The 27,062-nt window shown below is 37.6% G+C and overlaps 1 protein-coding gene across 1 annotated transcript in view; it reads left to right on the top strand.

The window, feature by feature from the left end:
- Positions 1–6,076: 6,076 nt before the first annotated feature.
- The window catches only part of TDRD15 (tudor domain containing 15), a 45,321-nt gene continuing 24,335 nt past the window's right edge, over positions 6,077–27,062 (top strand). The window contains exons 1-3 of the mRNA XM_061433197.1: positions 6,077–6,792; positions 12,924–13,027; positions 16,000–22,240. Of these exons, the coding sequence (XP_061289181.1) occupies positions 16,003–22,240 (6,238 nt within the window). The 5' untranslated portion in view covers positions 6,077–6,792; positions 12,924–13,027; positions 16,000–16,002. The remainder of the gene's footprint in view (positions 6,793–12,923; positions 13,028–15,999; positions 22,241–27,062) is intronic.

The following is a 27,062-nucleotide window of genomic DNA, read 5'->3' as shown; positions in this document are numbered from 1 at the left end:
TCCCATCTCTTGAAGAATTTCCCACAGTTTATTGTGATCCACACAGTCAAAGGCTTTGGCATAGACAAAGCAGAAACAGATGTTTTTTCTGGAACTCTCTTGCTTTTTTGATGATCCAGTGGATGTTGGCAATTTGATCTCTGGTTCCTCTGCCTTTTCTAAAACCAGCTTGAACATCTGGAAGTTCACATTTCACGTATTGCTGAAGCCTGGCTTGGAGAATTTTGAGCATTACTTTACTAGCGTGTGAGATGAGTGCAATTGTGCGGTCATTTGAGCATTCTTTGGCATTGCCTTTCTTTGGGATTAGAACGAAAACTGACCTTTTCCAGTCCTATGGCCACGGCTGAGTTTTCTAAATTTGCTGACATATTGAGTGCATCACTTTCACAGCATCATCTTTCAGAATCTGAAATAGCTCCACTGGAATTCCATCCCCTCTACTAGCTTTGTTTGTAGTGATGCTTCCTAAGGCCCACTTGACCTCACATTCCAGGATGTCTGCCTCTAGGTGAATGATCATACTATCGTGATTATCTGGGTCGTGAAGATCTTTTTTGTACAGTTCTTCTGTGTATTCTTGCCACCTCTTCTCAATATCTTCTGCTTCTGTTAGGTCCATACCATTTCTGTCCTTTATTGAGCCCATCTTTGCATGAAATGTTCCCTTGGTATCTCTAATTTTCTTGAAGATATCTCTATTCTTTCCCATTCTGTTGTTTTCCTGTATTTCCTTGCATTGATCACTGAGGAAGGCTTTTTTATCTCTCCTTGCTATTTTTGGAATTCTGCATTCAGATGCTTATATCTTTCCTTTTCTCCTTTGCTTTTTGCTTCTCCTCTTTTCACAGATTATTTGTAAGGACTCCTCAGACAGCCATTTTGCTTTTGCATTTCTTTTCCATGGGGATGGTCTTGATGCCTGTCTCCTGTACAATGTCATGAACCTCCATCCATAGTTCATCAGGCACTCTGTTTTTCAGATCTAGTCCCTTAAATCTATTTCTCACTTCCACTGTGTAATCATAAGGAATTTGATTTAGGTCATACCTGAATGGTCTCATGGTTTTCCCTACTTTCTTCAATTTAAGTCTGAATTTGGCAATAAGAAGTTCATGATCTGAGCCACAGTCAGCTCCTGGTCTTGTTTTTGCTGACTGTATAGAGCTTCTCCATCTTTGGCTGCAAAGAATATAATCAACCTGATTTCGGTGTTGACCATCTGGTGATGTCCATGTGTAGAGTCTTCTCTTAATGATAGTAGTACTATTTTAAACTGCCAAGGTATGGAAGCAACCCAAGTGTCTACCAACAGATTAATGGATAAAGAAGATACATATTTGTAAAATGGAATACAACTTGGTCATAAAAAAGAATAAAATTCTGCCATTTGCAGTAACATGGATGGACTCAGAGGTCATTTTGCTAAATGAAGTGTCAGACAAAAAGGCAAATACTGAATGATATCACTATATGTGGATTCTAAAAAATGCAACAAACTAGTGAATATTACAAAAAAGGGGAAGACTTATACAGAACAAACTAGTGGTTATCAGTGTGGAGGGGGATTAATACAGGAGTGAGAGAGTGGGAGGCACAAACTATAGACTCAGTGATGTACAGCATGGGGAATAGGTCTAATATTATGTAATATCAGTAAATGGGAAGTAATATTTAAAAATGGATAAAATATTTTAAAAATGGAAAAAGCAATAATTCTTTTAGTAGATATCAACTTTATTTTTACCTATGCCCCTCTTCTTTTAAGTCATGTTTACATCACTAACAGTCTTAATTCTATATAATCATTAAATTTGTTTTAATGGTTTCCACTTTTATTTTGAGGAATCTTCAATTACTTCACAGATGTAGCATCAGCAATTATTTAAATTTTTGCTAATTGCTTAATTAGAAGAGATTTCCTTTTCATTTTAACTCTTCTGACCACAAACTCTGTTGGCTAAAGCAAATCAAACCACAAGGCCAGCCCATCAAGGGAAGGGAAATAAACTCATCTATTCGTTTGTAAGATCTGGAGAGTCATTCTGCATTTTAACCTTTCCAGTACCTACCCACCCTCAGAAAAGACTACTATGAAATCAATGGTGTGCCTTAAAATTGATGGCTTCTTAGAAGGGGGTTTGCTACATATACAGTAATGCCAGTTTAGCTCTCTCACACATTAATCTTTCATTAGAAACTACTGAGTATTTGTGTTCAATACACTGTACTAGGTGTAAAAGATATTAGCAGTGAGTAAGATAGATGTGATTCTGGTCCTTATCTAACTTACCTTAGGTCTAGAGTCCATAGTCACAAGGTTCTGTTAATTTGACATTCTAAGTAATCTTGAATCTGATCCATCTTCTCTCTGTTTCCTACCTCTGCTCTGGCTCAAGTCCTTAACATGTCTCACATCTGTAACTGAAAAAACCCCTCCCCACAAATTCATTTTTCCATAACTATCTGTGATTTGATTTCATCACATCTTAAAACTTAATTGGCTCATCCATCAATTCTAAGATGAGGTTCACTGTCTATAAAATATCATGCTCTGTCCTCTGTAGTCAGGTTTCTGCTACCCTTAGGCTATGTCTCTGAACAAGCTTCTTAATTTATCCCCGTGTATCACCGCCCTGAGTTTAGGCTCTGTGCATTTCATGCTATTTTTCTCCTCTCTACGTTGGTCTATATTATTCTGACAAGCCACTGTCCTTGGTCTTTGGCTTGCCAAATCCTCCTCTTCCTTAAAGGCTTAATTCAGTGTCACCTGCTGGAATTTAGAAGAAGAAACAGAATTGGAGGTTTCAGGAAATACTATGAAAAGGGACATGAAAGCTATGAGGATGGAGCTGGAGGTCAGAATGAAGGAAAGCTGTGTTGACAAATGACAAAGGGCTGGGTTGAAAGTAAAGGGTGCTGGGGCCGTGATGACAGGGTGAAGCCTGGGCACTGGAGAAGGAATAGGACAGGGAGCTCCTAAGGAGGATGGGGAAAAGGAAGACTTATGTGGGAAGTCTTAGGGTGGTGTTTCTGGGACCTGGGAGCAGATTTAGGGAAATGGAAGCAAATGGTGCTTTTCTATGTAGTAATTAAAATTGTCTAGTGTAACAGAGCTGGTGATACATATACCATTTTGGGAAAATATTTCAACACTGTTGTTTTTTAACAGCTGCAAATTCCTGAATTTCTTATTGCTGAATCCTTACTTTGCTTCTAGTTCACATTATTATAAGCAAAGTCGTATGCATTGTCTCTGTAGCTGTATTTTTGCTCAGGGTCACAATAATTTCTTTAAGAGAAATGACTAGGGGTGGGAGAGTGGTTGTGGGAAGGAGGAGTGCCAGGGTAAATGGTATACACCCTTTGAAGGCTTTGGATGGATAGTTTTCAAATTGCTTCAATTAACACTTCTACCACAAGTATATGATGGTACTTGTTACACCACATCCTTATTAACAATGTATATTTTGGGGAAAAAGTGGTCAGTTTTAATTGCATCTTAAGTAGAAAAGACTTCTCACCTTAAGGAAGTGACAGAATGACTGCAGATGTATAGGCATCAAGGGTGAGATAGAGTGAGATCACAAACCAAGTTTGTGCTGCCTCCTGGTGGCACCTAAGAAACCAACACGACAAAAAATGCAGTTAACCAGAAAGGAGACTATGCCAACAAGTCATCAAGGTTAATTTATTTAATGCTAAAGTTCTGGAGAAGGCGGTGGCAACCCACTCCAGTACTCTTGTCTGGAGAATCCCATGGACGGAGGAGCCTGGTAGGCTGCAATCCATGGTGTTGCTAGGAGTCGGACACAACTGAGTGACTTCACTTTCACTTTTCACTTTCATGCATTGGAGAAGGCAATGGCAGCCCAATCCAGTGTTCTTGTCTGGGGAATCCCAGGGACAGGGGAGCCTGGTGGGCTGCCATCTACGGGGTCGCAGAGTCAGACACGACTGAAGCGACTTAGCAGCAGCAGCAGCAAAGTTCTAGAAAATGGGCAGTAGAAGTCTAGAAAAAAAATGGAGCTAACTTTAGGATATTGGAGGATACGGGAACTAGAGGAAAAATATTCTTACCCACATGTATCACACATGGCATGCTATATTCATAAATGATTAAACTGAATGATTAAAAAAAATAAATGGCATGTTCTGAGGACAGATCATGTACAGCTTCCATGAAAAGGGGTGATGGAAATGACTATATTTTATATGTTTTCCTACAAGATGGTAAAGGCCATGAGGCACAAAAATTTTAGAGACTTGCCCAGTTTATAGTCTTCTGGAGTTAAGTATTTCACTGAAAAGAACACGCTGCTTCCCAGGTGGCGCTAGTGGTAATGAACCTGCCTGCCAACGCAGGAGATGTAACAGACGTGGGTTTGATCCCTGGGTCAGGAAGATCTCCTGGAGGAGGGCATGGCAACCCATTTGAGTATTCTTGCCCAGAGAATCCCATGGACAAAGGAGTCTGACAGGCTGCAATTCATAGGGTTGGATAGAGTTGGACACAACTTAGCATGCAAGCATAATAGCAGCTGGGTATTTCGGATTTTAGACTGGTTTGGTGTAGCAGGGTTATTTTTACTCTTGTATGTTTCCTGTGTGCAAGACACTGTGCTCCTTACTCAGGACAAAAGAGGAAAGGAAAAGAGGTGCAAAAACAAATGACACAGTTGTGGTCCTAATCGGAATTGTTAATACACTGTTCTTTTCAAGGGTTCCATCCTCTGCTTTGCTCACATGTTCCAGATAATTTCATCTAACTCCCAGACTGCAGATACCACCTAGACAGTAATGTATTTGTTCATTCAACTTTTCACTTAAAGATTCACGGAGGAAAAATAATATGCTCACTATTATTTCTATGAGACTTGATGTTGCAGGAGAAACAGACACAAATAATCATATAATTATGCAGATGAAACCCCCCTTATGGCAGAAAGTGAAGAAGTACTAAACAGCTTCTTGATGAAAGTGAAAGAGGAGAGTGAAAAAGTTGGCTTAAAGCTCAGCATTCAGAAAACTAAGATTATGGCATCTGGTCCCATAACTTCATGGCAAATAGATGGGGAAACAGTGGCTGACTTTATATTTTGGGCTCCAAAATCACTGCAGATGGTGACTGCAGCCATGAAATTAAAAGACACTTGCTCCTTGGAAGGCAAGTTATGACCAACCTAGACAGCATATTAAAAAGCAGAGACATTACTTTGTCAACAAAGGTCCATCTAGTCAAGGCTATGGTTTCTCCAGTAGTCATGTATGGATGTGAGAGTTGGACTATAAAGAAAGCTGAGCACTGAAGAACTGATGCTTTTGAACTGTGGTGTTGGAGAAGACTCTTGAGAGTCCCTTGGACTGCAAGGAGATCCAACCAGTTCATCCTAAAGGAGATCAGGCCTGGGTGGGTGTTCATTGGAAGGACTGATGCTGAAGCTGAAACTCCAATACTTTGGCCACCTGGTGCGAAGAGCTGACTCATTGGAAAACACCTTGATGCTGGGAGGGATTGGGGGCAGGAGGAGAAGGAGAGGACAACAGAGGATGAGATGGCTGGATGGCATCACTGACTCGATGGATATGGGTTTGGGTAGACTCCCGGAGTTGGTGATGGACACAGAGACCTGGCGTGCTGCGGTTTATGGGGTTGGAAAGAGTTGGACACAACTGAGTGACTGAACTGAACTGAACTATGTATTCACACATTGTAATTATTAAGGGGAAAAGTCCAGCTTGCTATGAGAAAATAAAATAGTTCAGTGGTTCCTAAACCTTTTTGCTATCATGCTGTTAATGCACCTGTATCTCTAATGACTGAATGATTGAGGAATTGACTAAATTCTTCAGTCTTCACTTTCTCTCTCTCTCTCTTTTTTTTTTTAGTGCTAAAATTAGAGACCACTTGACTTGAATCATCTTTCTTAGTGTCTGGGAAGTTTCATAAAAAGGCCTTATCAAAAATTGCCAAATTATATGTGTTATTCTTTTTCTTAGATGTGACTCACTTAACAGATAAACTCAAGACAAATATTGTTAATTCCTACATTCCTTTTTCAAAGTTTGTGTTTTTCTTTTTTTCATTGAAGTATAATGTAAAGCATACTCAAGCGTACAGGTCAATGGCTTTTTAACATAAAGACAGTGGTAGCAATGAGACCTTTAATAACATTTTAGAAATGACCACTATCTGTTGCAGGGATCCGATTCAAGTTTCTGCAACACAGAGAAACAGAAGAAAATACAATAACGTATAGAAATACCTGATTCATTGGGGCTCAATAAGTGACTTATTTTCACTGGTCTGTTAAGTCTACAGACTGGGGGCACCCGGGTTTCTTTCCTGGGCAGTTACAAGGGGGATTGTCTGCGTGCTCTGCAGTCTTCACACAACCAGATACGAGGGGTGATTGCACCCCATGTGCCACATCCACCAGGCAAGCAACATCCTTTACAGCACCCTAGCCCTGCCCCCTTCCCCAGAGGCCTCCCACAAGGCTCTAACCCAGGTGTTAGCCAGGCCCTCAAAGACCAGGCTGTGAGGGTGCCCACCTGGAGTAGGTAGCTCAAATTGAGCAGCAAGCTTCGCAGAACCGCGGTGGCTGGCGTTCTCAGGCTGGAGGAACAGCTTGCACCTGCGAGCGAGCCTCCCGTGGCGCCCCCGGCCTCCACGTCCTGAGCCTGCGCCCCGCGGCGCACAAGGGGCGAGGACCGGCTTCAAGTTTACCGCCATCTTGGGCTGTGGGAGGAAACTGACCTGCGTCAGGAAGAAACGGACTCCCTCTGAAGGTCCGTAAGTCGCTATCTACAAAATGGTCGACTCGCGGTAGGCGGTATTGTTTTTGAAGGTGACGCTTCTGCAGCCCCCTTCCCCCTTTGTTCCTTGACTGTTGTGGTTTTGGCTTCAGAGGAGCGGGGCGCCGGCCCACAGCCTTCGATCCGGGTCGGTATCCCCTCAGCTCTGTGACCTCCCGGCCTCCTAAAGGTGTTCGCTGCTCGGCCTCTGCGTGGGCGCCGGTGCCCTTGACCTGAAAAATGCTATTTTCAGAGAAGGTGTACCCTCCAGGTTTGGTTCAGGAATCGCTGATAGTATTGCGGAGGCCTTTTTTTCTGTGGAGGTCAAAAGATACCAAGTCGGAGTGTGACGTTGCTCTTTTGAAGAGATTGAGCTTTGCTGAGTCACCTCATTGTTGTAACAGTTTAATACACATTCAAAAATAACGTGTTACCTTTTGGAATTTAGAAAAAGAAATGCAAGCCTTTTGGAGTAGAGCAGCTAAACAGACCCACCCCCACCCCATTTTGCCAGTTCCATCTCCTAATTTATCCTTCTTCTCTTTTATCTGTTTGCAGACAGACACATTCCTGTACATATTTAGAATATTATTTTTGTTTTTTGTAAGTTACTCTGAGCCGCCCACCCCAACTTAACAGTATTCCTAAGACCTGTTCCAGTCAATAAAAATTGACTATAGTCCACGGGTCGCAGAGTCGGACACAACCCTTTCACTTTCACTTTCAATAAAAACAGATTGAACTTACTGCGTGGCTCAGACGGTAAAGCGTCTGTCTACAGTGTGAGAGACCTGGGTTCGATCCCTGGGTTGGGAAGATTCCCTGGAGAAGGAAATGGCAACCCACTCCAGTACTTCTTGCCTTGAAAATCCCATGGACGGAGGAGCTTGGTGCAGACTACTATCCATGGGGTCCCAAAGAGTTGGGCACAACCGAGCGACTTCACTTCACTTTTAAAATAATAGAGACGCCATAATTTTACTCTTTTCAGGTTGTGTGTTTGTAGGGTGTGTGTGTGTTTGACAGCTTTGCTGAAGTATAATTCAGGTACAACAAACTTGCATGTGAAGTGTGTAGTTTGACACTTGACAGAATGTGTGTGACCATGAAATGATTATAATCAAGATAATAAATACATCGGACACCCCCAGAAGTTTTTTCTGCCCGCCTCAACACTGATCAACTTTCTGTCACTATAGTTTACATTTTCTAGAAATTTTATGTAAACAGTGGAATACAGTGTATATTGTCTCAGCTTTCTTTCACTCAGGGTAATTATCTTTGAGATCTATGTCTGTTGTGTGTACCAATACTTTGCTCCTATATATTGCTGTGTAGTTTTCATTGTGTGGCATACAGTCATTGTATGATTCCATTCTTACTTCAGAAACAAACTATGATCATTCAGATTTGGGTATTTTGCAGACATTTTCCTGAGAATGAGTAAAGTGAGCTTGACACTTTAAGGAAAACACCTGATTGTATTTGTCAATGATATAATTTAAGCTTTAAAGCCAAAATTGAAAAGTTGGAAAATATGTGGACTGTCAATGCAAGCTTGATGCCTTCCCAGTATTTGGGTTTTCTAAAAAAGTTGATGGTGATATTAATTTAACTTGATGTTGGTTAATGTGCTATGTATGAAAGTTTTGTATATCTGAATCAATATTTTCAAATCAGTGTATCTTTGAAATCATTCATGTTTGAAAATCTCATTCAAGGTGCATGATAGACCAAGGAAGTTTAAGGTCACAGAGTACAAAAATTTGTTAATATGATTTAATATTCCATTTTGTAAATAATTTCTAAGAAATGACTTCTCACAGAGCTTTTGTGAATATAAATAAATCCTCAGTTATATGAAAAAGCTGTTAAAGTGCTCCTCCCTTCTCTAACTACATTATCTGTATGTGGTCAGTTTTTATTCATATACTTTAACCAGAACAACCTATTGCATACTGAATGCAGAAGCAGCTGTGAGAATACAGCTATTTTCATTAAGCAGAGATTGAGGTTTTCAAAAATTGTAATTTTTTGGTTCTGAAAAATAATCTTCATGAAAGTACCAAAATTTAATGGGTTTATTGTTATTTGAAAGTGAATTACTAAATATTTTAAAATTTACTTTTATTTATAATATGGTCGGAGAAGGCAATGGCACCCCACTCCAGTACTCTTGCCTGGAAAATCCCATGGATGGTGGAGCCTGGTAGGCTGCTGATCCATGGGGTCGCTAAGAGTCAAGACACAACTGAGCAACTTCACTTTCACTTTTCACTTTCATGCATTGGAGAAGGAAATGGCAACCCACTCCAGTGTTCTTGCCTGGAGAATCCCAGGGACGGCGGAGCCTGGTGGGCTGCCGTCTATGGGGTCGCAGAGTCGGACACAACTGAAGTGACTTAGCAACAGCATAATAAGGTAAATGTTGACAGAGCCATGTATATGTTCTTTGGGGTCTGTCTTAGTTTGGACTGCTGTAACAAAATACCTTAAACTGAATGGCCTATAAACAATAGAAATCTATTTCTCATAGTTTTGCAGGCTGAGAAGTCCAAGATCAAGGTTCTTACTGATTTAATATCTGGTGAGAGCCTGCTTCCTGGTTTACAATTTTTCACTGATGTTTGTGTTTTGCCTCTTTTGTCTCATGAAGAAAGCTTTAAGATTAGATTGTTTTCTACTAATTCTTTAGATGGTTTTAAAGAATTCTTTTATCTCCCTGTTTTTGCTCTCAGCAAAGCATTTTCTCAACCAGTATTTTGGTATGGATAATTGCTGTGTTTTCATTGTTTCACTGGTCACATTCATGAGAACTCAGTTCTCATGAGATAGTCTTATCCCATCATTGGGAGATACAGTTTCAACATATGAATTTAGAGGGAGAGGACACACAACCTCAGTCCTCATTAACTGGTAGGTGTATAAAAGGGTCCTGAGGCCAGATATTTGAGAACCGGTAATCCACATTGTGTATTATATTTTAAAAAAGATCATCTGGTTACAGTGCTGAGAATCATCATGATTGAGAATAAGGTAGGGTTAAAGACAGAGCAGGAAGATAAGTTAGGGACTTAGCATTACAGATGATAGGAGTTTGGGCCAAGGTTGTAGCAGCAGAGATGGAAGAAATGTCAGAGTTTTTTTGTACTCTGGAGATGAATCTAGTAAGATTCCTTGATGGATTGTGTGTGAATGTGAAAGTCGCAGTCGCTCAGTTGTGTCCGTCTCTTTGCAACCCCATGGACTATACAGTCTATGGAATTCTCCAGGCCAGAATACTGGAGTGGGGAGCTTTTCCTTCTCCAGGGGATCTTCCCAACCCAGAAATTGAACCCAGGTCTTCTGCATTGCAGGCGGATTCTTTACCAGCTGAGCCATCAGGGAAACTGGATAGCTTCCACTTGGTAAAAAGTGGAGTCAAAGGTGACAGAATATATTTGGACTGAGGAAATCATTTTTAAAAATGTGGTAAATTATATTGACTTTTATATATTTTTAAATTGATTTCAATTTTGTTACAGCTTTATTTTTTGTAATATTTTAAATTAAAAAAACCTTGGTAGCCTCTTTTGTCTCATGAGGAAAACTTTAAGATTAGATTGTTTTTCTACTAATTCTTTAGATGGTTTTAAAGAATTCTTTTATCTCCCTGGGGTTTGTTTTTACTTTCAGTAAAGCATTTTCTCAACCAGCATTTTGGTATGGATAATTGCTTTTTTTTTGTGGGAGGTTATTCTGTCCATTATGGGATATTTAGCAGCATCTCTAGCATATATTGGGCTTCCCAAGTGGCTCAGGTAAAGAATCTGCCTGCCAGTACAAGAGACGCAGATCCAATCCCTGGTTCAGGAAGATTCCCCTGGAGGAGGAAATGGCAACCACTCCAGTATTCTTGTCTGGGAAATCCCATGGACAGAGGAGCCTAGTGGGCTACAGTCCATTGGGTTGCAAAAGAGTCAGACACAACTTAGCAACTAACAAACAACTGGCATATGCCTGGTATATGCCAGTGGGAACCCTGACCCTGGCCCAGTTATGATAAGTGAATATATCTCCAGATGTAGCAAATGTCCCCTATGGGACAACATTGTCCTTGATTAAGGAACTACTTCAGTAAAGAATGTTAACAAAATTGAAGTACTGATTTTGAAATATGCAATTTTAAAAGTACTCTATGCTGTTTTGTTTTTACTTTATCAGTATCCTTAAAGACCTAAACCTAGAAACCATTTTGAATATATGGAGAATATAGGAGGAGGAAAACCAAGGCACAGATGCCTAATTTGATCCAGTCTTTTGGAACATGGTAACCTTGCCAGAATGCTAGTCAGAGTTTGACCAGAATTATCTTAAATTTTGAAAAAGGAAGAATAAGCTGATTCTATCCCATAAGGGTGCTTTTCCTATTTTTTTTTTTTGTTGTTTAGATTTTTGATTTGTATCTTTCACTTTTTATTTCTTGTCCATGATTACATGGGTTAGTTGAAAGAGCAGTGTGAAACAGTGGGAGTAATGTGGGAGGAGAACTTGGAGAACTGGACTGAATCAGAAAATGTAAATTCAAGCTCGCTCCTGTATTTCCTTTATCTTAAGTTTTTTCATTTGAAAAAATGGAAGTCTTATTGCAAAGATCCGTTAAACTAATGTGCAGAAAACTTTTTTAAAAAAATGTAAAGTGTTATAAGAAGCTCTTAATATAAGGAAAGAATTCAAATTTTTGTTAGAAAATTTACAAATCAAAAATTTAAATTACTTACATGACTCATTAAGAGTGGCATCATCTCTAATATGTATTCTGTAGAATCAGGGAATTTTAGTGTAGGAAGGGGTTTCCATATCAATTTTAATAGTTTTATGGATTGTATTTTCACAAACCTTAGCAGAACAGTGATACTTTGAATTTTTGACTTAAATTTAATTCATGAGTTTGTGAAGTTTGAATTTAATTTTTAAAAATAGTCTACTTTTTAAAGAAATAAAATATTTCAATATGATATATTAAACTTAAAAGCAGTGATGAGCACTGATTGGTGCCATACAATTAATTTATTTAAATTGAGGCTCTACTGCATTTTTTTTTTTAAGATTAAGAAAAAAGATTTATTGAGCTGATAAATTGAAAACAGCAAGAAATGGGGAGGTGACAACTAAATGCTTGGATAACTTCCTAATAGTCAATTTATAAACAAACCTTAACATACATTAAGAGGCAAATAGCATGACTCAAAAAAACACAATATGGGTTAAGTGATCTTCATATTTAAATAATTACTAGTGTCATCCTTGAATCCAAAATAATATGGATGTGTTTTTTAATTGAAGTATAATTGACTTACTGTGTTTCAGGTATACAGCAAAATGATTAAGTTATTTGTTTATATTCAGATTATTTTCCATTTTAGGTTATTATGAGATATCAAAGTTCCTTGTCCTACACAGCAAACATTTGTTGCTTGATCTATTTTAAGTATAGGAGTGTGTATCTGTTAATCTCATACTCCTAATTTATCCCACCCCTGCCTTCCCCTTTGGTAACTGTCTGCTCTATTTTTGTTTGAACTTACCTGTATCTGATCATGTACTATTGTGAAAGTGTTACAAATGTCTGAGCCTAATTTTTCCCCTAATACTGTTACCAAATACAATATTAAGGAAAATTATATGATGGAGCTGCTAGAAGACTGTGTTCATCAGAATGATTTTATTATTCTCATTTACTGGCTTTATAATTGTATAAATTTATGAAATTATTGGGGCTTCCCTGGTGACTCAGAAGGTAAAGAATCTGCCTGCAATTCAGGAAACCTGGGTTTGATTCCTAGGTTGGGAAAATCCACTGGAGGAGGGCATGGCAACCCACTCCAGTATTTTTGCCTGGAGAATCCCCATGGAAGAGGAGTCTGGTGGGTTACAATCCATGGGGAGGCAGAGTTGGACATGACTGAGCAACTTAGCACAGCACATGAAATTATTAGCATACCATTTATGAATCTAATTGATAGATATTTGAAGTTTTATATTTACTTTTTGCACCTTTAGATTAAGAAGGATTTCTACTATTGCAAAAAAAAAAAAAAAATGTTCGAAAAACCCAAATTTAACTCAGCTCTCTCATTTTACAGATTTGGAATCTGATTCTAAGAAAACAGTTCCCCAAACTTCATACTGTTAATTGAGTCTCAAGTAAAACTCAAGCTTCCTGATATCCTAATCTTGTGTACAAAGTGTAAGTACTTTCTGTCAGTGTGATAATAATCTAAGGAATATAATACTGAATAGAGTTTGGATCTAGAACATCTTTAAGTTATATCCTTAAATAATTGTCCCTTGTATAAAATAATTGGTTTAGTTTTAAATTTCCTGTTGATGTTTTTTCCCTAATTTTCTCTGAATTGTTATAGTTTGATGATCTTCAGATACACAAGGGTAGGAGCTTTATCCATGACCCAGTGAACCTTCTTCATGATCGTATTGAGCAAGCATTGGAGAGGCAGGTGCGGGAGGCTGATTGATAGTCATTGAATAAGTTCTGTCTACCTGATTAAGAATCTTTTCCATAGTGAGCCCTTCAATGCACATCACATGTGATCTACAAGTTTTATTCATGTGCCAAGTCTGAGAGGCTCATCCATATGCCTCTTCTTCAGATTTATTTTGTAACAAATCCTCCAGCCTTGTTCCTTCAGAATTGCTAATCATCCTGCAGAAACTATTAGCTGTGGCCTACTAATATGCATAGGTTGTTAACTGAAACAGTTTCTTCTTCAGGCAAAGTAGATGTACTGGTAGTCCTGTCAACTTCAATATCTCCTTTTATTTCTTTGGCAAGGACTCTCCTGGGTTGGGATACAATGCTTTTGCGGTCCATTTCTGGAAGTTACTGGCATTAGGTGAGAGAGCATGTGCAGATCAAGCTTAGATTTTTTTCCCCCTTTCTCTGTGAAATTCTCCATGAGGCCACTTATTTTGTTTGAAGAAGGGACAGCGGTGTGGAGGAGCAGGCTTCTGGTAGTTGGGGTAACCTCATCACATAACTTCCTTTGGGCTTTTCTTTGGTCTATTTTGTATATACCACATTCGCTTCATCAAGGAATCCTTCTGGCTGCATCTGCTTTTTATATCTAAAGTGTGTGTGATTCCTGGAAGACTTAACTATTTTTATCCTTTTCCTATCTACTCAGGTGACCCTTTGGGTGAATACCAAGAAGAATGTTCTTGGTATAATCAAACACAGGATCCTTTCTTAATAATACTTGGTCTTCCCTTCATGTAAGGTATTATAGATTTATAAACTGACTAAAGTCTGGTAATTGAGTAGAGGCCTGTGACTTTAATTAAAGGCGGCTTAGTCTGATGAGAGTCTTTAATGTATTGCTCATTGATTTTTATTCTTAAGGACATCAGGGTCAAATGAGCATTGCCTGGAATCTCTGTAGATCAAGCCATGCTGATTATCACACCAAGTTAATTATCTGGGAGGAAATAAGAACCGTACTCAGTACCCAGATGAACCTACATCATTCCTCTTTCTCTAGCTTTCCAGTGGCCTGTTTCACTGTGTGGACTTGGGTCTTAAGTCTAAAAAAGGGCTTCTCTTCTCTTATCTCTGAGATAACAGCATTTATACTTTGGTAAGATTTTATATTCCTGTCCTTCATGCTTGTTTTTCATCTTTTTATCCTTCTGAGTGTTTTGGGTATTTCACAAAATTTTCTTGTCTTCCATTCATCTTTATTTTGCATTGACTTTCCTCATAGCAGTAGGGACATTCCCATTGACTCTTATGTGTGGGTAGTTATTCCTGATTTCAGTTGTTGCATCTTAATGACTACTTAGTCATATAAAGATGCATCATCCTCTTTTGGGCTTTTTAAAAATAGGAATCGAACTATTGAAAAACAATATTTTGCTGTTTCCTTCAATACAATGTGTATTCCTGAGGTGAGGGTTTCCTTGGTTTCTTTTAAGTGGTTCCCTCATTTTTTTTAGCTCCAGTGTTTCTGTCTGTCTGTCTCTCATTCTCATAGAAAAAAAAATTGCCAACTATTAGAGTCAAGCTGGAGTTATGCTGTATCCTACCACAATAGATGTTGGTTCTTACCTGAATTTGGGGGCTATTTTATACTTCTTGAATATTTGACTTACAGTTTTTAGAATTCTAACAATCCAGAGAAACTTAGCTGGAGCCGTAGTTGTAGTAGAGAGCTTTGCCTCTGTGGTAAAGATTTATTTTCCTCTCCCCCTCCCTCCACACTTTTTGTGGGTGCCACCCATGCCAGTGACAGAGGCTTCCCAGGTGGTGCTAGTGGTAAAGAACCACCTGCCAGTGCAGGAAACATAAGAGATGCAGGTTCAATCCCTGGGTTGTCAAGATCCCCTGAAGGAGGGTGTGGTGACCCATCCAGTATTCTTGCCTAGAGAATCCCTATGGATAGAGGAGCCTGGCGGGCTACAGTCCATAGGGTTGCAAAGAGTCAGACATGACTGAGCAATTTGACACTTACACATGCTAGTGACAAGCCTGGATGTACTTAACCTGTCTCAGGGTCTTTCCATGCCTGGCTTTCATTACTGGTGTCCCAGCCTATTGTCTCAACTTGTTGCCCTCAGAGGAGGAACCTGGAGTTGTATAATGATGCTGATAGGGTCCACATACTGCCAATTGACACAAGGTAGGGAGGATAAACAGTGTGTCCCCTGTTGGGTAACCATCCACCCCTGCTTCTAGCACTCACCCCTTGGAATTATGGGTACTGGAAGAAGTCTGCATGAAGGAGTGTAGTTCTCTAGTAGACTTTATTTGGCTTTCTTCCATTACACAGTATCAGTCCAATATCTAGTAGAGATTTGTTGGTCTCTTGAAAAATACTGCCTTTTTTTTCTGTTTTCCAGTGATTATATTCATCTCTGTATTTTTAAACATATCTTGGTTATTTCAGTAGGATTTTTTGAAAGTGTGAAAGGCAGTGAGTGGTCAGATGCATTTTATTTATTTCGTCATCTTGTCCAATATATATAATTTTTACCAACATGTTCAGTTTGATAAATACAGACATGGAATTATTTTGATATTTAATATATGTTTACATACATGTAAGACTAATTTGGTTTATGTTTACATACATATAAGAGTAATTTCATTTAATTTTGACAACTGTCAGTCCAGAAGCTAATAGGTTCTTATTATTTGCTTTTTAGAAAATGGATCCTACATCTTTGTTACCAACCCTTTTAAATGTGGATCTGACAATATCACATATAGAATGTCTTCCCAAGGACATTCTGGTGAAATTTCAAGGCAGAAATAATATTGAATGTGAGTTTGACTACCACATATTGCAGAGGGAAATACAGCATATTCAAAAAGGAAACAATAATGTAGGCATTGATGACTTTTGTTTGGTAGAAGAAAGAGTATCAGGAGAATGGCAGAGAGGAAGAGTTGTGGAAAAGAAAAACGAACTCTATACTGTGCTCCTCATAGACCGCGGAGAGGAACTGAGAGTTGACAGTACACAAGTTGCTTCAGCCTGTGGCAACTTATTTGAGCTACCACCACGGGTAACATTTGGCATTTTGGCCAACATACTACCAGCTGGGGAAAAATGGTCTCCCAAGGCTTTGAATTATTTCAAGTCATTAGTAGGACTACAAGTGAAAGGTTGTGTACAAGCTGTTTTGCCTCTTCAGATGGTTCTTCTTGAAGTGCCAAACATAATATCCCAGGTACTTGAATTACAATTAGGGAGACTCATTGATGGAGATTCATTTCGTCTTATTGTGGAAATGGTAAAAGAATTCCCCAAACAAATGCCAGATTCATTACACCATAAAAGACCTGAATCATCATTAAGTAATAACGATACTTTACTTGATATTCAGCATGTTCTGGATAATTTGCAACCATCTTTGTCGGTGGGCAGTACTGAAAGTGTAAAAGTATCATCTGCGTTGAGCCCGAGTAAATTTTATTGCCAATTAATTAAATGGATTCCAGAGTTAGAAAACTTTACAACATGTATGACATTGCATTATGACATTATCAGCCAAGGAAGTGGTCCCACCTGTGATAATTTTGGACTACTTTGTGCTGCCAGAAGGAGAAATGGACAGTGGCATAGAGGAATTCTTCAGCAGCTTTTGCCCAATAATCAAGTGAGAATTTGGTTTATGGATTATGGCAGTACTGAGACTGTACCTTCAGTTCTTGTAAAGAAACTTAAACAAGATTTTATCTTAGTACCATTATTTTCATTTCCATGTTCTCTAACATGTTTACACAGTCCAGACAGAGATACAAGAAAATTTCAACTGAGTATATTTAAACAAGCCTTGTTAGGACAGGTAGTATGTGCGCACCTTGATGGGTTCAATAAGGACGAGCATTTGTATTATGTAACCTTAGAAACTCAAGAGTCTACAATTAGTTCTAAGTGTCTGCTGAAGACTGTAGGCACACAAGTACTTTGTCCAGTGTCTGATTCAAAAATTTATAATAGGCTGAGGGCGACTAGTGCTTCTGAGGTAAACAGCTTTGCAGTTGAGAGTTTTATTGCAAACACCAAGCAGTCAATAGACTCTCTAAGTAAAAAAGATACTTTAAAAATAGATTTTCCTGTTAAAACTGTAGAAATGAAGATAGAAGCTGCCTACATAGCTTTTGTAGTGTATGTATTAAACCCATCACATTTCTGGGTACGTACTAATGAACATCAGAATGAATTTCAAGATATAATGAAAAATATAAACAAATATTATGATTTGTGTGAAAATGATGAACTGATTCTAAGAAATCCAGAACCTGGATTATTTTGTTGTGCTAGATATAGCAAGGATAGACATTTTTATAGAGCTGTCATCACTGAAATTAACGGTCATAAAATTAATGTTTATTTTTTAGATTATGGAAATACTGATTCCATACCATTTTTTGATGTAAAAATTTTGCTTCCAGAGTTCTGTGAGTTGCCTGCTTTAGCCATGTGCTGTTCACTTGCACATATATTTCCTGTTGAAGATTTATGGGTGAAGGCTGCTGTTGATTATTTTAAAAAAATTGTCCTGAACAAAGAAGTTTTGCTTCAGGTTATAGCAAAAAAAGATGACAAATATACTGTAAATATTCAGAGTATTGAAGCCTCAGAAAGTAGTGATATTGTCTCTCTTATGTTACAAGCTGGATATGCAGAATATTGGGAAGTAGAACCAGAATGTTGTCCAAAATTTGTAAGTGAGTATTCAGTGTTAAATTTAAAATCTAAAAACAAAGTTAAGAAAGTCATATCTGCCCTTGAAGGACCTCAGTCTAAAAGGTACTATTCAAATAAGCTAAAAGAAAGTAACTTGTCTTTGTTAAAGTCCCCACCTGTTAATTTCTCTGATTTTAAAAACCCTTTCACCTTGCCTTTGGGGCCTGAGTCACCATGGCGTTATAAAGAATATGTGTTTAAACCAGGAACAATCCTTGAAGTTAAGTGTTCTTATTCTTGTGGCCCAGGTGACTTCTTATGCCAGCTGCAATGTCAGTTAGAAGACTTAAAATTACTAATGGAACAACTTCAGCATTATTATAGTGTTCATTCTGATCCTTATCAGGTTGGGCACATGGCTTGTGTTGCTAAATCCTCTAAAGATGGGAAATGGTATAGAGCTGCTATTTTGACTCAAATATCAAAAAAAGAATTTGATGTAGTACTGGTTGATTATGGTTACCAGGAAAGAGTTTTAATTAGAGATCTTTGTGCTATTAAGCCACATTTTCTTTCTTTAGAAGCCCAGGCCTTCAGATGTAGTCTTAACCATTTAGTTGAACCCATTAGTTGTAAAGTGCTCAGTTGGTCGAGAGAAGCATGCAGAGACTTTGAGAATTTTATTTCTTCATCTAGAGGGTTATTGACTTGTGTCATCTGTGCCATAGTTCTTATATATCCAAACTGTTTAAGTAATTTAGTGGATTTACAGTCTCCATTTACTAGTGCAAAAGAATTTCTTATTCGTCACGGCTCTGTACAATATTGTACAGTATCAAAGCCATTTCCATCTTCAGTTAGTCTTTACAGTTACTGTTATTCTTCCTTCAATATAAAAGTTGGAAGTGAGGAAGAAATATATATATCTCACATATATAGTCCTCAAAAGTTTTATTGCCAACTTAGTAGAAATAATAAAGACCTAGAGATGATAGAAACAAAAATCAGGGAAATTAGTTACCTCAGTGATTGCCCCAAATATAATTTTAGTAAAATGAGATTATGTATAGCTAAGTATGTAGAGGATGGTCTCTCTTACAGAGCTTTATCAATGCCAACAGATTCATTATCTGACATCCTGGTGTATTTTGTGGACTTTGGAAATAAGCAGTTAGTAGAAGAAAGTATGTTGAGGGCTGTTTCAGATGAATTTCCAGAGTTGCTGTTTACACCTATGCAAGCTATTAAATGTTTTTTGTCAGATCTTAGCGATGTAGATATTCCAGCAGAAATCAATAACTGGTTTGCAGATAAATATTTTGGAAAACCATTAAGGGCAAAAATACTGTCCAGGGAGCCAGATGGCCAGTTTGGTGTGGACTTATATGATGGATATCAACATATAAATCAGAAAATTAAAATGTTGCTTCATGCTTATGGAAAAAAACATTGTGACCAAGCACAGTGTGTGAAAAAGGATCATAAAACAAATGAGAATAAAAAGGAGGCTGTTGCCTTGAAAGGCAAAATAGAAAACAACTATCACCGTAACGTAAGTAAAACTAGTCTGATAACATATTCTGAAAGCAAAACACATCAGCTAATGAATCCCAGAAGTATGTATGCTAGGCTTTTGAAACCATCAGTTTGCTGTAAAGTGGAACCTGTGTCAAAAAACAAGGTGAAGTCTTTGCAAGATGAACTTAAAGATGTAAAAATTGTCCCTGGACTTGCACATATTCTTGATGAACATGATGTGGGCCAACAATCAGTAAAGGTTGTATCACAGTCTTTTATCAGAGAATTAAATCAAGCAGCCTCAAAAAACATATATAGTCATGCCAGACCACAAATTAAAGACCTTCCTCAACCCAAGATTTACTTGAATGCCAGCGTTAAAGGATATGTTTCTAGTATAAGTAATCCAGCGAGTTTCCATATTCAGCTTGCTGAAAATGAAAATGTAATCATCAGACTAGCGGCTGCTCTAAATGCAAGAAGAGCCAGTATAGTGAGAGAGAGAATATCAGTTAAACCCATGGTGGGAGATCTTGTAGTTGCAGAATACTCTGGTGACAATGCCATTTACAGAGCAGTTATTAAGAAAATTTTGTCAAGAAATTCTTATGAAGTGGAATTTATTGACTATGGTAACACTGCAATAGTAAGCACATCTAAAATTTATGAAATTAAGAAGGAATTCTTAACCATTCCTCAGCTAGGAGTTCATTCTTTCCTTAGTGGAGTCAAGTGGAATGAACCTAATGAAATATGGGACAGAAAAACTGTGGATTATTTTGCTTCAAGAGTAAGTAACAAAACAGTTTCCTGTGAGTTTTTGAAAAGGCATGAACAGAAATGGGAAGTAAATGTAATTTGTGATGAAAAATGTGTCATTAATGAACTAGTGAAATGGACAGCATGCTTGAAACTACAGAAAACAGTATTACAAATGCCTCAGGTTGTCTCTCAAAAGGTGGGCCCTGTTGATAATGAAATGAAGAAAGGAGGATCAAATGGATATGAAGGTTCTGTGATCCTTCAGCCATCCTACCAACAACTGGTTAGTATTCCTTTTGAAGAGTTAAAACCTGGACAACTTGAAAAGGCTGAAATACTTCATGTTTCAAAAAGTGGAACGTTTTATGTGAAGTTATCTAAAAATAAAAAGATTTTATCAGATTTAACAGTATTAATTACTAAAGAAGTAAGAAACCCTGATTTTTTATCGGTGGAAAATATTGAGAAAGGCTTGGAATGCTTGGCAAAATCTAAGAACACTTTTCAGTGGTATCGATCAAAAGTAGATAAGTATGTTGATGAGAAAGTGCTTGTTTTTTTAGTAGATCGTGGTAAGTATGAAATAGTGCCTTTATGTAATACTAAGGTGCTTAGTAATGAAATCAGAAATATTCCAAGACAAGCTGTGCCTTGTAAATGGATTTGGTTTGAAAATTTTAGGAAGATGCCATTTGAGTCCATTGTGGGTTTGTTTGCTCATTTGGAAATAAAGATCCTTTTCCTGAAATATTTAGACTCTGCTTGGAAAGTAGACATTTTGATAGATGGTCTGTTACTTTTGGAATATTTAAATTTAAATACAGTTCATGTTGAAGAAAACAAATTTAGATCTTCAGGAATTATTTGTAGTATTGAATCTAAGACTCCTGTATCACCGTGTACCATAAGATCATTTACTTGGACACAGCTTCAAAATGGTAGGCAATATTTTGGTATTGCCACTGCTGTTTCAGATCCATCAGACTTCTGTGTTCAGTTGGAAGATTTCTTTGACACAATGAAATCTCTCTTTATGTTGCTTTCTGATCTACCAGAAGACTTACAAACAGTGCCTCAAGAGCATATAATTCCCGGTTCTGGTTGTTTGTTCAAATATGAATCGGAAGATCAGTGGAATAGAGTAGAAATTTCCGAAGTCTCTGATCAGAATTTACTTCTTACATTGATTGACTATGGATTTTCTGTTTACATACATTATTCAGATATAAAAAATCTTAAAGTTGTTCCTGAAGCACTTCTGAATTTGCCGAGGCTAAGTTACCCTTGCATCTTACATGGTATCTTACCTGCTGAAGGGAGACATTGGAATGAAGAAGCCAAAAGATTTTTTCAAGATTTCCTGAGTAAACCAGGCTTAGTGTTTCAGTTTAGGGAATACAGTTTTGAAACAAAACTGAAGGTAGACATCATTCATGAGAAAAACAATTTGGCAGACGTGTTAGTTGCCTCTGGTCTTGCAATTTATTCTAAAGATTCAGCTCATCTTGACGCAGTTACTACTACTGGATCTATTGAAGTCCAATATAAGTCAGAGAGAGAGCCTATTTGCCAATTGTTAGATCAAAATAATTCCAAAATAGAAAATATAAATTGTACATGCACTGAGAAGCAAGTGCTAAAAAATCAGAAAACTATAAAGAGGAAAGACATCTATAAACACCTCTTAAGGAAAAGCCATATTACTAGAAGATTACAGTCTGGAAACTCAGTACTGAGGAGGAAGAAGGTTGATACTGGAAAACATAATCCCCAAAGTACCATTACATTTGATACATGTGCAACAGCTTCATTTTGGGAACTACCTAATGGTTTGAAGAATAACACCAATTGCATTGAAACCGTTTTTGCAAAGCTAAGTGAAGGATTGCAGGAAAATAATACAGTGGACTTAAGAACAACAGGAAAAGCACTGCATGTTAATGAAGTAATGGTATCAAAACATTTGAAAGGTAAGTGGACATTTTTAAAGAAATCATTCTTTTTTGTAGATTTTGTAGATTCTATTTTTGATTATTTAAAGGTTTGTTATTTACTAAAATTATTCAAGTTGAAAATGCCCTGCAAGATTTTACTAAAAATTTGAATAAATGGATAACTAGAAGAGATCACTTGAATTATAAAATGATGCTTTGCTGTTTTTACCTTTTATGAATGCTTTGTGAATGTAATGAAGGTAGAGGATTTGAACCACATACGCATGAACACGTGCATGACATTTTGCAAACTTCAGGGGTTTCTCAAAACTCCTGAAGGTCCACAGATCTCAGATTGATCTTACTACTGTTAGAGAGCTTCCTGGGTGCATTTTGAAGGTGCATTATACTTTGATTCTTATCACATTAAATATATCTTGAGGTTTTTTGAATGTGATTTTTAGCATATTGACAATGTAATTAAACTTGTAGAATAAACTGACTCTAGCATATTCATCTGAAAACTTTTAGACATCAAGCTGTTTGTAAACATTAAATTTTTAATAGCCTATGTGCTAGAGTTAAAATTTTAATATTCTGTGTGGAATATTATCTTTTTTTTGCTTATGCATGTTATATTTCATTTTATATATGAATTAGTGAGGATTTATAGGTTATAAAGAATATTCTATGCTTAATGAATGCTCCAACTTGTATATTATTCCACATTATAACTAGTATAACAGGTTACATTGTTTCAATGAATGGAGGTATCTTGTTTTTAATTGATATATTTTAGAAAGAATATTTCATTTGAATTCATATTAGATGTTTTATAGTGAATTGATGAATGCTGTAATATGGGCCCTTTTTTTCTAATTTTTGAATCACTCTTTTATCATAGTAGCAATAATGGTCGAATGCTTATTATGTTCCCAGGTACTAGGTGGAGTTATACATATTAGCTCATTTAAAGCTTTCCACCACTCTTTTAAACTCTACTAAAATGTAAACTAATAACTAGTATCCTACTTCCTTGCCTGAATTCAAAACCACCTTACAGAGACAAGCAGAAAGACAATTGAGCAATATACTACATTTATTAAAAACAAAACAATATTTTAATGTGGCTTACATACATGGGTATATGGGTTTCCCAATACTGAATCTATAATATAGGCTTAACCCACGTAGGCACAGAGGAGAGTTTCTCCATGAGGGCTTACCCATGTAAAATTTACAGCTTGAGGTAGCCATATCTATAAAGGGAGAGAGGAAGGAGGAAGAGACTAATAAAACATAGATCTTTCTCACTGTAAATGAAACAGATTGCCTCGACTTCTCGAGTATGAGTAAGGATGGAATGAGACCAGAGGGTTGTTAATCTAGGAATGTGCCTCAATCATGAATACTTCACATGGAGGAAGATCAGGAATGAGAAGTGTCCTTCTCCCCCAAAATTATTATGAATATTTTACACTAAGGCTCAGGGAAATTAAGTAAATTGCCCATGGACATAGAGCTGGTAAGTAAGAAACTGAAATTTTAAATTCAGATTTCTCCAACTACAGAGTCTACTTTTGGCCATTATTTATACTTTAAAAAATTGTTTATTTTAGAAAGAGTTTTTCTATAAAACTCCTGACCATCAGTCCATTCATTTTGGCACTTACATATCTTTTATTGTTCCTTTACCTGTGAACGTTTTTGCTTTCTTTGTTTTGCTCATCAAATTCTTTAAGATCCCACTTTTGGTCACCATGTCTATCCCACCTCCTGCATCCTTAGCACACAGTGAGTCAAAAACTTAAAGTGTTGAAAGTAACAGTTATAAAAGGAGTTAGAGAATCAAACATTAAATTATACTTCTAAAAAATTTGAAGTCCCTTCTAAGGAAAGATCATAACTTCAGTGATACAAAAATATATGGTTTTATGGACAAAGAATAGCGCGATAGATTTGCTATCATCATAGTTTTAAAACAAAACAAAATAAGAAAACAACATAAACTGATTTCATTGCCTGGAGTGCAGTCTGGGTTCTACCTGTATTACTTATCCAAGGGCGATAGTAACAACTGCTGTTCGCTACTATTATTGGCTGTAGCTTGTCTGAGTCTAGAGCAAAATAGTTTTAGTAGTTCTTATTTGAAGATAATCAATACTTGAGAAACTTTCTTGACTATTAAAAATGTTAGCAGAGGGACTCTAACAGCCATGCTTTTCAAGCTAGGCTTTGCATTGGCGTTAAGAAAGGATGTTTTCTTTTTTTAAAATTCTGATGCCTGTGTGTCAGTTTTACAGATTGTAGATTGTTTTAATTGGTCAAACTGTGGCCTTGCCATTAGGATTTTAAAGCTCCCCAAGTGATTCTGATATATAGCTAAGGTACAGAATTGCTATTCTAGAAATTACTATAGATAGCTTCTTGAATTGTGGGAGAAAATAGTAATTTTGTATTTTTATGTGGAGAAAATGTTTAGAATTGTTTCTGTATTTGGAGTCCAGACTATACATAATAAGTCAGACTAATCCTCTGCTAAATCTAATTTAAGGTAATGGACATTGTATTAGAAATGGCCTAGAAGTATATAATGCATTTATTTCTTCTTGCTCAGGTATTGTTTTAGTTATAGAAGTTTGTTGTTGTTCAGTTGCTAAGTCATGTTTGACTCTTTGCGATCCCATGAACTGCAGCACACCAGGCTTCCCTGTTCTTCACCATCTCCTGGATTTGCTCAAACTCATGTTCATTGAGTTGGTGATACCATCCAACCATCTCATCCTTTGTCAGCCCCTTCTCCTCATTCCCTCAGTCTTTCTCAGCATCAAAGTCTTTTCCAATGAGTCAGCTTTTTTGCATCAGGTGGCCAAAATATTGGAGCATCAGCTTCAGCATTAGTTCTTCCAATGAATATTTGGGGTTGCTTTCCTTTAGGATTGATTGGTGTGATCTTGCAGTCCAGGGGATGCTCAAGAGTCTTCTCCAACACCACAGTTCAAAAGCATCAATTCTTCAGTACTCAGCCTTCTTTATAGTCCAACTCTCACATCCATACATGAGTACTAGAAAAACCATAGCTTTGACAATATGGACCTTTGTTGGCAAAGTGATGTCTCTGCTTTTTAATACACTATCTAGGTTTGTCATAGCTTTTCTTTCAAGGAGCAAACATCTTTTAATTTCATGGCTACAGTCACCATCTGCAGTGATTTTGGAGCCCAAGAAAATGAAATCGTACTTTTTCCACTTTTTCCCCATCTATTTGCTATGAAGTGATGGGACCAGATGCCATGCTCTTAGTTTTTTGAATGTTGAGCTTTTTCACTCTCCTTTTCATCAAGAGGCTCTTTAGTTCCTCTTTGCTTTCTGCCATTAGCTTGTAGAAGTTGCTGCCTCTAATTTTTAGACAAATGTCTAGATTTAACCTTATAGTAGGCTAAATGGCACCCCACTCCAGTACTCCTGCCTGGAAAATCCCATGAACGGAGGAGCCTGGTGGGCTGCAGTCCATGGGGTCGCTGAGGGTCGGACACGACTGAGCGACTTCACTTTCACTTTTCGCTTTCATGCATTGGAGAAGGAAATGGCAACCCACTCCAGTGTTCTTGCCTGGATAATCCCAGGGACAGGGGAGCCTGGTGGGCTGCTGTCTATGGGGTCGCACAGAGTTGGACACAAATGAAGTGACTTAGCAGCAGCAGCCTACTATAACATATGAATATTTAAATGTTCAAGGCAATTGTTTTTATTTACAGACTGTTTTCTCCAAAATAAAAATTACTAGTCCTTCTCCAGGATGTTTTTACAGGGTTCTTTTGTTTTTGTTTTATTGGTGTGGTTGGTTGGTTGGTTACTTGCTTTTTTATTTTGCTCTGGAAGTCCTGTAACAATTATTTCAAAAAGAATCTTCATGTGAACTGTGCTTGCGTGCATGCTAAATTGCTTCAGTCTCGTCCAACTCTTTGTGACCCTATAAAATGTAGCCCACCAGGCTCCTCTGTCCATGGGATTCTTCAGGTAGGAATACTGGAGTGGGTTGCCTTGCCCTTCTCCAGGGGAATCTCCTGATCCTGGGACCGAATCCACATCTCCTGTGGCTCCTGCATTGTAGGCAGATTCTTTACTGCTGAGCCAGATTCTTTTCTCATTTGGGTTATTACAGAATATTGAGTAGAGTCCCTTATGCTATACAGTAGATTCTGAAGTGAAAAGTGCTCAATCTTGTCTAACTTATGAGATACCCCCCTACCATGGACTGTAACCCACCAGAATCCTCTTGCCTGTTGAATTTTCTAGAAAAGAATACTGTAGTGGGTTGCCATTTCCTTCTCCAGGGGATCTTCCAGACCCAGGGATTGAATCCGCATCTCTGGTGTCTTCTGCTTTGGCAGGAAGATTCTTTACCACTAATGCCACCTGGGGTCCTGCGTGTAAGCTTTATCTCTGACTTACATCACTTATGATAAACTTCAGTTCATTCATGTTGCTATAAATGGCATTTTTTCATTCTTTTTAATGGCTGAGTAATAGCCCATTGTATATATTACTACATCTTTATCCATTCATCTGTAACTGTACCAATTTGCATTCTTACCAACAGTGTAGGAAGGTTCTCTTTTCTCCATACCCTTTCTAGCATTTACTGTTGTAGGTTTTTTTTTTTTTTTAAATCATGGCCATTATAACAAGTGTGAGGTGATATCTCATGGTAATTTTGGTTTGCATTGCTCTAATAATTAGTGATGTTGAGGATCTTTTCATGTGTGTAAAGGTTTCCTTTGTGGTGCAAAAGCTTTTGAGTTTAAATTGGTCCCATTAGTTTTTTTGTTTTTATTTTCATTTCTCTAGCAGATGG

The sequence above is a fragment of the Bos javanicus genome, chromosome 11 (genome assembly GCF_032452875.1).
Source record: "Bos javanicus breed banteng chromosome 11, ARS-OSU_banteng_1.0, whole genome shotgun sequence".
In the NCBI taxonomy this organism is placed as follows: domain Eukaryota; kingdom Metazoa; phylum Chordata; class Mammalia; order Artiodactyla; family Bovidae; genus Bos; species Bos javanicus.
The sequence above is the reverse complement of the archived record's forward strand: the minus strand, read 5'-3'. Positions and strand labels throughout refer to the sequence as shown.